Source organism: Nomascus leucogenys, chromosome 22a (assembly GCF_006542625.1).
Source record: "Nomascus leucogenys isolate Asia chromosome 22a, Asia_NLE_v1, whole genome shotgun sequence".
Lineage (NCBI taxonomy): Eukaryota > Metazoa > Chordata > Mammalia > Primates > Hylobatidae > Nomascus > Nomascus leucogenys.
Window position 1 is genome coordinate 58,117,319 of NC_044402.1, and position 11,018 is coordinate 58,128,336.

Sequence of the window (11,018 nt, forward strand, 5' to 3'; positions counted from 1 at the left end):
GACATCTTAATTTTTCATCGTTTTACGGGATCTAGGAAAAATTCTATACTTTGATTTTGAAGGCTTTAAGGACTTAAATATTTTAATTTGCCTAAAATTTCTGTGAGCTATTCTATGTGATTGGTTTGGGTTAAAAAATTCATTCTGATTCCTAAGTAGATAAAATTAAAGGATTAAAATTTGAAGGCTCTTTTAGAATTCTAATCTCAGGTCTTTGCACAAGAAATCTAATTCTTCATGTTAAGTCAAACCTTAATATGGTAAGAATGTTAAGAAAAGCATCCCTAGATTTTGTAATACCCAGAATAAGTAGCTATCCTATGTGGATGAATTTTAATTAAGGGTTCAGATTCATATTGTTTTGTATATTCAGAACTCTTATGCTCAAATTTGTGAACAGATAATTTCTGTTTATAAATATTTACTTATTATTTTTGCTAGTTTTGAAAATATTTGCTTGGTTTTTACCTGTTTTTTAAGTCTTCTTATGTTAGTTATCTGTTGCTATATAACAAATTAGCCCAAAACTTAGTGTCCTAAAACAACAAACATCTATTATATCACAGTTTCTGTAGGTCAGGAGTTTGGAAATGGCTTAGCTGGTGGTTTTTCATGAAGCTGCAGTCGAGATGTTGGCTAGGCCTGTTCTCTCGGAAAGGCTTCACTGGTGCTGGACTATCAATTTCTGTGATGGCTTATTCACTTGGCCGGAAGCCTTAGTTCCTTGTTAGATGGGCCTCTCCTGTTCTCACAACACGGCGGCTATTTCTGCCAGAGTGGGTGATCCAAGAGAGAGCAGGACAGAAGCCACAATGTTTCTTATGACCCAGTCTTATACTGTCCCTTGTATTGTATATTAGTGGACACCCAGACCAACCTTGATTACAGTGTGGGAGGAGACTACACAAGGGGCTGAAGACCAGAAGCCAGAGGAATAGCGGGAGCCTATGGGGCATGGTTACAACAGTCTCTAATGACATTAATATCAGGAGTCCACAACCAGGAATCCTGATAAAACTAAAATTAGGAGTACAATTTGGAGATGTAGTCATTAATATACTGACTTTGGCTTTAGGCAGCAAAGTTGTTTCATGGCCAGTAAGAATAAAATAAGTAATTCACTGTAAGATTTTCAGAGTGTAATTAACTATAGGTGTTCTTAGGAAGAGATAAAATTAATTAAAATATTATATAAAGAAAAGTGATATTTTCTTATTTTAGGTCTAGAGATTAATGACTTTATAGAAAAGTCTTCTATGTACACATACGGTGTAACAGTTGGTGTTTATTTCTCAAGAGTAGTGAAAACTAAAATCAGTACAGGCACTAAGTGAAAACATAGCTTTCAACTGATTTTACTTAACTGGGCATTGATATCAAGCTCTTTTAAAAAGAAATATGAAAATTTTCTGAAAGATCTGATCTACCTTCCCTCCCTTCCCTGCCAAACTGTATTCAGTAAATGTAATTAAAAGTGATTTAAAAAACAAGCTATCAGAAGACACCTTTGTAAAGCATTTTTTTTTAAATTGATGTGCAGTGAGGAAGCTGAGGCACTGGCAAAAAGGTTAAAGTTAAGATTCTACAGAACATCAGTGAAAGAAGATCTAAATGTGAATGAAGGTAAATTGCCTTTAAAGGATATAGATTGCAAAAATAAATTTTATTTTTACGCTTTTAAAATTGTGTTGTTTAGAAATTATATTTATAATGAGAACAATATTTTTTTGTCACCTAACATTAAGTAGAATTTAAAGGCTTTCTACTTCTTTTTGTTAGTGCTTAATTATTTACTAATGCCCTTGAATACCTTTCATCCTGGTAAGGTTTTCCATTTTTATTATTATCTTTGAAAAATGTAAGCTATATATGTAGAGTATATGCATATGTGGTTTTGATGCATACCTGTTAAAAATAACTCAGTTGTTTTAGAATTCCATGATAGCAGATATTCCACGAGGTAGTTACTTTATTTAATAGTATTTAATTTAATACTTTAATTTAATAGTATTTCCTAGTTTAAGAAAGTGAAATTAGAGAAAGATGGTAAGTTATTTTTCTCATTCTAGACTTGCCACTTACTTAGATTGCAACTAGATATTCTCTTGGATGTCTATTTTGGATACTTTTCTTCACATAAAGGAGACATCTTTTCAAGACTGAGTCTGTTCAGTGTTGCTTAGTATTAATCACTATTCAGATACTTAGAAGAGCCAAGAGCCAATCACTACAAGTATTATTTCACTTATTTACTAATAAAATACCATTATACATTTGTTAATATTATCATTGTACTCAGATACTGCCCAAATAATTTTTAAAAGTTGAATTTTTAACTAGATTGTTTGTTTAGTAAGTATAAATATTATAAATGATGTGAAATAACAGATTTACATGCATAAATCATTGACCTGGTTCTGGGTGTTTTCTTTTTATTCTAGTTTTTAAGTATTTGGCTGAAAAATACCTTCAGAAACTCAAACAACAAATAGCTGAGGATCCAGAACTAACGCATTCAAGTAGTAACAAAATTGGTAAGTACATAGGAAATTTTAGCCCATGTTTACTTGGTAAAGTTAAAAAACACATATAATATGCTCATTTCTTTCAGAAATGTGATTTAAAAGTGATTATTAAACTATTAAGTCAGTGATTTAAGTATCAGGTCTCTTGTTAAAAGGTATATTGTGTTAATGGGGGTTTTTTTGCCATTGAATTTTATAAATCCATTTGATAGATTAAACACAGCAGAGATAAAGACTTTTTGTAAAGATCTGTCCTTTATATAAAGGAACTTTATAACAGTTACTCGTCTGAATCTGTACTTACACTGGCTCTTACCTTTTCCCTTTCTTACCATCTTGCTTATGACCCATTACTGATTTTGCTTTTTCTTATGTTAAATGCCAGCAAAACTTTAGCATTCCCTGAAGAACAAGTGTGTTGTGTTCTCTTTCACAATAACTGCCTGACCATGTCTCTCTTCTTGTTTTGGATTCCAGGAAAATGAGAGCCAAAGTTGCTGGTTCTAAATCTTGATACTTGTATAGTCTCTTAAGGAATTCATATCTGTAGTCCGTCCCCCTTCACTACATGTGTAGAAACAAACACATTATTTTCTGGACCTATTTTAACTTAGATTTTTCCTGGATTCTGGTTTTTTTTCTTTCTGCCTTTGCCATTTTCATTGCAAAATTTCTTGCCATCAGAGACCTCAAATGCTTTGTGAACACAGGACACTTACAATAAGCCTCTACCTGGTGTGGTCTCCTTGGCCCCCCTCTTGTCTTCTTCCTATCTACTGATTAAAGCTTTAATAAGACTCATTGTGGAACAAAGTAAATGCAGATTCTCTTCAATCCAACATTTAAAGACGGTTTTGTCCTTCCTTCTATGTAGCCTCCTGCCACACCATTACATATGTGTAACCCATTTACTGGTTCTCTCAGTGGTCTTGATCTTTCCTGAGTATGCCCCATGCTTGCTTTCTTCTTCACTTCTGGTCATTTTTTTTCTTCTATTGAGAATGACCTCTTTCCCATCTTCTGTTGAAGAACAATTCATTCCTCAAGGACTTTCTAGAAGGTTCTCAGTTGTGTATCTGCCTGCCTGAAGACACATCCTCCATACTCTTTTTCTTTCTTTCTTTTTTAAAGAAACAGTCTCACTTTGTTGTCCAGGCTGGTCTTGAACTCCTGGGCTCAAGTGATCCTCCTGCCTCGGCTTCCCAAAGCGTCGGGATTATAGGTGTGAGCCACTGCCCAGCCTCCATCTTCTAAAAGAATAGACATCCAAGTCCAGGGCATTGCCAAGTGTCCAGTTCTACCTTCTTCATGTAGTTTTTCCTTTCTTATGTGTCAGATGCAATCTGTCCTTCCTTTGAAACTTCTGTAAGATTTTGTGTCTCTTTTATGACACTTAACATAAAATGTCATATGGCATTACTTGTTTACTGTCTTGTCTTATTACATTATAAACTTCTTGTGGGTGAGAATTGGTCTTAGTCACCTCTGTATCCCTGACAGTATCTTTGGCCCAGAATCTTGTGTGTCATGGATGCTATATCATAAATTGGAGATTACATTTTGTGAATAGCACAGTTCAAAATGGAAACTATAAAGTTCTTTATCTTTTAGCTACTCATCACTTTTATCTGTGGGCCACTTTTTTACTGTTTTAGTATAAGTAGGAAAAACGTATCTTACTAGTATTAACACAGAATCTCACCAATAGCTGGGTGTGGTTGCTTGTGCCTATAATCCCAGCTATTTGGGAGGTTGAAGCAGGAGGATTGCTTGAGGCCGAGAGTTTGAGACCAACTTAGACAACATAGCAATATCCTGTCTCTTAAAAAAACAGAAAAATTAGCTGATGGCACATTCCTGTGCCTGTAGTCCCAGTTACTCAGGAGGCTGAGGCAGGGCTGCTGGAGCCCAGGAGTTCAAGGCTGCAATGAGCTATGATTGCACCACTGCACTCTAGCCTGGTGACAGAGCAAGACCCTGTCTCTTAAAACACACACACATAGACACACACACACCCCTCAGAAATACTGTTGTTACTGTTGTTAACTAAAAGGTATTCTTGAGGAAGTGATATGATGTGAAGTTAATAAGTTATTAAAATTATCGTAGTTGCTAGGCGCGGTGGCTCATGCCTGTAATCCTAGCACACCTCTAATCCCAGGCAGGTGGATTGCTTGAGCTCAGGAGTTTGAGACCAGCCTGGGCAACACGGTGAAACCCCGTCTCTACTAAAATACAAAAAATTAGCCGGGTGTGGCAGCGGGCAGCTGTAGTCCCAGCTACTCGGGAGGCTGAGGCAGGAGAATCAATTGAATCCAAGAGGCGGAAGTTGCAGTGAGCCAAAATTGCACGACTGCACTCCAGCCTGGCGACAGAGCGAGACTCTGTCTTCAAAAAATAAATAAATAAATAAAATTATCGTATTTACTGATTCCAAATGTCAAAGATAAATTGTTAGTCAAAAGATGCAGAACATTGTGTAGAATATGCCACAACTTAGGTAGAAAAGAGAATATATATGCATTTTAGCTTATATATGCATAAACTATATCTGGAAGGATAAGTAGGAAAAGTAATAACATGCGTACCTTAGGGGAGGAAAACTGGCAAGGGGTGAAAATCTGGGTAAAAAAGAGCCCTAATGTGAACTCTTTTATAGCCTTGGAATTTTGTACCATGTGTATTAGCTACTAAAAGTAAAACTAAAACAAGAGCTTTAAAATCATAAATCTGTGTCCATTGATTATGAAAGGATAAGCAAAATGTGGTATATACATACAATGGAATATTATTCACCCTTAAAAAGGAAGGAAATGCTTCAGTGTTCTACATCGGATGAACCTTGAAGACATTATGCTAAATGAAACAAGTCAGTCACAAAGACACTATTATTCCATTTATATAAGGTACAGTAGTTAAAATCATAAGAGACAGAATGGTGGTTGCTAAGGTCTGCAGCGGGGGGGAATGGGGAGTTACTGTTTAATGGGTATGGAGTTTCAGTTTTAAAGATGAAAAGAGTTATGGAGATGGATGGGGGTGATTGTTCCACAACATTACAAATGTATTTAATACCACTGAACCGTATGCCTAAAAATGGTTAAGATGCTAAATTTTGTTGGATTTTACTACAATTTTAGAGAAACTGTAAATACTTGAAAATATTACTAATTTTACTAACAAGCTGGATGCAACAGGTAACTCAGGCATGTCAGTGGCAATCACTGTTTTCCCTCAATTTATACAGGTGTCTTTAATACATCTGGTGGAAGTCACTCGGGTCAGAATTCAAGTACCCTCAATGGTGGAGATGTCATCAATCTTAGACCCAACAAACAAAGGACCAAGAAAAACAGAAATCCTTTTAGCAGCTGTAGCATACCCTAAGATGTTTTGGGAGGAAAACAATTGAATTACATTGTGCAATTCATTAAGAAACCCATCCAGCCGTCATGCTATGTTACAAGGTTTTCAGCAGACTTTGCACCTAATGGCTGTCTGAAAGTGACAGACTTAAATATTGCTCTGCAGTGCTTTTCAGAATGTAGAGTGAGACCTCTGGTGGAAAAATTATTGCCCTGTGGACTCCTTTAATTTTTGTTACATTAGACGAAGCTTCTCCTGTTTTTAAAGGAATGCTATAAGAAATTTCAAACACAGGTTTTGCTGAATTTTAAATGCTGGAAAACAAATGAAATGCCTAAATATATTGTTACAGATTTTAATACTGTGGATCAAGGAAAGATAGCAAGCATTCTTTTCCTGAAATTGGTCATGTAGCTTCTCTGCGAAATAGTATTGAATCTGAATACTGAAAGGTAAACCCTAAATCTTGCCAGACTGCTTTGGCATTGAAACTTGTGCAATATCTGTGTAATGTAGAATGTGGGGTGTGCATGCAGATGTCTGGTACTGGAGTAAGCTGAAGGTATGTGCAGTATTTAAGAAAATGTACATTCTAATTAATTCACTTATAAAACCATTTACATATTGTGTACATGTTTTTGTTTTCAAATGAGAAACTCAACATATATTCTGCAAAATGAGCTTGGGTTTAAAAAGTGCTTTGTGCCAAAAATATCATACCTAATTTTTATAGTGCTTTACTATCAGAATTTATATTGTTTATTATATCTTTTAAAAGCAGTAAGCAGTTTTCATCTGACAGCGTAGATAAAAGAGGAGTATAGGAATTTGAATGCTAGAGCATCTCCCAGGTGAGCCTTATTGCAAATCTTTTTGATATAGTCACCCATAAGCATAGTGAGCTCCTGCTGTTATAAGGTCAGCCAAAGCCCCTTAAGAAGGTACACAGCACATCTGCAATCATTCAGGAGGTCCTGTGAAGTGTGGTGATGCATCTAACACCTTTTGCTGCTCACTGAGAACCCAGCTTTGAACTTACAAGATTATACTAACCATTTTTAAAGTGCACAAAAATATTATTATTAGTCTTAACTAAAATTACAGATTTTATAATGCCCTGCAACTCTAAACCATCCTTTTGTTTACACATTTTTGTATGGTATTTTAAGATTATCACTTCAACATTTCTATAACCTTCAGTTTGTATAGCACTTTCTCAAGAGCTGTCAGTCCCACATACAAAATCATTTCTTTTACAAAATGATTTAATATGTAATCGTGTCAGAACATAAATTTTGTCACTTGGGACAGTAGCTTTCCAGCTAAGATAATTGCATGAACTCTGTTAAAACTGATTATCACTCATCAATGGCTTTATTTTTAACCTATAAATAACCGCTTTCAATATACCTGGTTTTTACAGCATTGCAAAATCTGTAAAAATAACTTTTATTGGAAAATGTGTCATGAAGTCTTTTCATTATTTGTACTAAACAATGTTTTACATACTCCTTTCGTGTTTTACCTTTTGTTTTTTAAGTCTTCCATCTGTACTCCCCTCATCCTCCTAATGTTGAGAAAATCAAATTTCCTGGGTGTGTCCTTGTTAAGTGATCAAAAGTAAATGTTCTCTTTGCCATTTTAGATTGAAAAATAATAAAAAAAATTAAAAAGAGTAAATTTTTGCTTTTCATTATATTGAAATGATCTGGCATTATCTATTTCACAGTAATGTAAAATGTTTATTTTTATGTCACCAGTTGTCACCACTCCCATTGCTGATAGCGACATAGGTTTTGGGGGCAAAACTCAGTTCCTAACAGTGGATACTGCTAATGAGTCATCTTTTCTACTCTCTTCAAATAGTCTAATTTTTGCACAAAATAATATTTTGCAGCAAATAGTCTTTTGTCTTTATTGGCAGAAAAATCACTTGTTATATGTGTTCTAGTTCTTTTTCATATTAGTTGTGTGGCTAAAAGCGTGTTACCTTTCTATATTAAAAAAAAGTAATCTCTGAGGATAGTTGCAGTTCCTGTAATATAATTTTATGTACTTAGTTTTATCTTTTTTAAATAAGAACTGAAGAGAGATCTTTGTTACATATTTGAATTTTTAATTTGCACTGCTGTATTTTAAACCTAACCATAATTAGTCATTTAAAATAATAATTAAGTAGGCCTGAAAGCCATGTTAATTTCTTAATTTAATCAATTCTTAAAGCCTTCAAAAATTGACATTTTTTTCCCTCTAAGACCCTTCATTCTCTTAAATAACTTTAATTTTATGAAACCATGTATACTAAAGAAAAACTTTTCCAAGATTCCAGGTGATTGTGCATTTGTGCTCTACTTTTTTAACATTACAGCTAATCTTTTGCATAGACATATCGCTGTGGAATAATTGCCATATTTCAGAGTTCCTCAGGTTTCCTTTTCCTTTTCCAGTCTCTGTCTATGAATTAAATAAATAGTATACAGAATAACCCATATAAGGCAATATAGTTAAATAAAACCAGGTTAAATGATTTCCTTTGTATCTGCCCAAAGTTGATGATAACACACATGTACTTTTTCAAAATAAAGCTAAAACTACCACAAAGAGGATAAAAACTTTCCTCATTATGGAGTGAAGTTTTAGGTGGTTGCTTTAGAAGTTGGCAGTGCAGCGCTCAGAAAGAACTCTCAATAACATGTACTCCTTGGAGTTTTAGGAAACTGGACCTTTTCTGAAGACCTTAGAATAGGGAATTGGCCGTAGGACCTAATGTCCCAACTTAGTGTTGGACCCTTTTAATATAAGATACTGTTAATTATACTTTTCAAAACCTTTGAAATAAATAGTTACTGGTAACCTGATAAAATGTTCCCATTAATCTATCATTAGTCTCTCTGAAAACAAAATGAACTGATGATGAGGTGAAAGCTTGTTCCACATGGCACCTACCTAATGAACAGGACTTAGTTTTAACTGTTAAGAATGTCACGTGTACTTTTGTCACTCCTTAGGTTTTCAGCTATAAAACACGTAAGTCTATCATCATACAGATGAATTTATTTGCTAACAAAATATTTAAAACCCGCAATAGACTCTGAAATATCCAGTCATCAAACTCCTGGCTAACTGGATGATTTGGCTATAATAATCTTTATTAGGTAGTGCTTCTTTTCATCTCTCTCTCGAAATATCTACAGTAGGATGTTAGTAAATGGTCTTTTAAAAACAAAAAATTGGGGATAAAAGGAAAACAATTCCTTCTGTATTTTTATTACTAATAAATAATGCTTTTGTAAATTTGAATGGAAAACCACTTGTATGTATTGCCATTTGGTTGCAGTTATACTCTGGAGCTTAATTTAAAACACTACTCAATAAAAATTTCATGAAGGATGAATTCCAATAATCAAAAAATAAATGCATTTCAAAGCTAAAATTTTGTGTGATATGTATGATTGTATCAACAGTGTGGAACTAAATAGTAAAATATATAATGCAACTTCTTTAAAGATCAGAGCAACCTAAAATTATTTCATATTTCAGATACTCTGCCAATATTTAATACCCTCATTTTATTGAAAGCAGTGCTAACAAGGAATGGCAGGAGGGCTACCCTAAAATTATCTATTATATGCTAGGAATGGTATAGAATTGAGATACGGCAAAACATACTCTATATGCACTTATAGTCTACATAAAAGACAACAGTTTAAATGAGGGTAAAAATGTGACTCAGGAGATTCATCATCATTTGAAAATAAATTATACTGCCATTCTTATAAATAAAAATACATGTTAAGAATCAACACATTGGCCAAGTGTGGTGGCTCATGCCTGTAATCCGTGTACTTTGGGAGGCCGAGGCAGGCGGATCACAAGGTCAGGAGTTTGAGACCAGCCTGGCCAATATGGTGAAACCCCGTCTTTACTAAAAATACAAAAATTTAGCCGGGCGTGGTGGTGCATGCCTGTAATCCCAACTACTCGGGAGGCTGAGGCAGGAGAATCGCTTGAACCCGGGAGGTGGAGGTTGCAGTGAGCTGAGATCACACCACTGCACTCCAGCCTGGGCAACAGAGCAAGACTCCATCTCAAAAAAAAAAAAAAAGAAACCTCATGAAGTAAATGAAACTATAGAAACTGCCTCCATAGCATATATTCAACACCAAACGTCTACAAAATGTTTGTTCCCTTCCCTTCACAGCCTCTTTTCCCTAACTCATATACTCCATAGTGTTCCTTGCTACAGTGGATATGTCTTCTACTTGTCAGACAGCCTGGGTGACAGAGCGAGACTCAAAAAAAAAAAAAAAAAAAAAAAAAAAAACAAAAAACCACACACTGGAGATTCCCTGCCCTTTAGATGTGGCTCTAAGTACAGAATGCTGGAGACACTGTAAACCAGGGACCCCAAGCAGCTTGGAAATGTGGATCATAGCTCTTCAACTCTGTGATCAGAAATTAACGACCTCCATTAAAAACTCCATTGCAAAAAAATGGGAAAAATAATGCTAAGAATACCAAGGTCAAGGAGGTAGAGCCAGAATAATTTGTGTAGAAAAAGTCCTGGACTGATGTGGAAGCCATGGGAAGCAGGGAGCAGCAGTATTTCCCAGAGTGGAGGGGATTTACGGATGCTGACAATACTTGAGAACCTGAAGAAAACTTGACTATCCATTTCTTAATTTTGAAAAAGCTGGTCAAGAAAAAAATGATGCACACAAAAAATCATCTCACAGCCTGATGACAGCAAATCAGTCTGCTAACAAACCAAGTGGCTTTGCCATAGATAGAATCAATGTTTCCCATGAAATGCAAAGATTTAAATAAGGCAGAGTTGGAGCTGGCAAAGGAAGTAACATGAATGTCTTCAGATTGTAACTGCTTTATATTTATAAAGAGACTAACTTGGCATTTTTGTAGAGAAAATGAAGTTCGATATTGCTTGCATTGAGAGAGAGATACATACATAAAATCAGTTTGGATCTTGATTTGGTTTTTCAGTGTGAAGAATACCTACATAAAAATAAAAATTGATGTGTTCATTTCAAAATAGTATCCAGGGAAGTTGTTGTGGTTTTTGTATATCAATAGGACTAGTTTGAACAAATAAGTGTTCTCTAGTTGCTT

The 11,018-nt window shown here is 34.9% G+C and overlaps 1 protein-coding gene across 3 annotated transcripts in view; it reads left to right on the forward strand.

The window, feature by feature from the left end:
- Nucleotides 1-9,324, forward strand: part of RAB23 (RAB23, member RAS oncogene family) — a 35,098-nt gene extending 25,774 nt beyond the window's left edge. For all 3 annotated transcript variants that reach the window (XM_012500479.2, XM_030803640.1, XM_030803639.1), the window contains exons 5-7: nucleotides 1,541-1,623; nucleotides 2,442-2,534; nucleotides 5,773-9,324. In XM_012500479.2, coding sequence (XP_012355933.1) covers nucleotides 1,541-1,623; nucleotides 2,442-2,534; nucleotides 5,773-5,912 — 316 coding nt within the window. In that variant the 3' untranslated portion in view covers nucleotides 5,913-9,324. The remainder of the gene's footprint in view (nucleotides 1-1,540; nucleotides 1,624-2,441; nucleotides 2,535-5,772) is intronic.
- The last annotated feature ends 1,694 nt before the right edge of the window (nucleotides 9,325-11,018 follow it).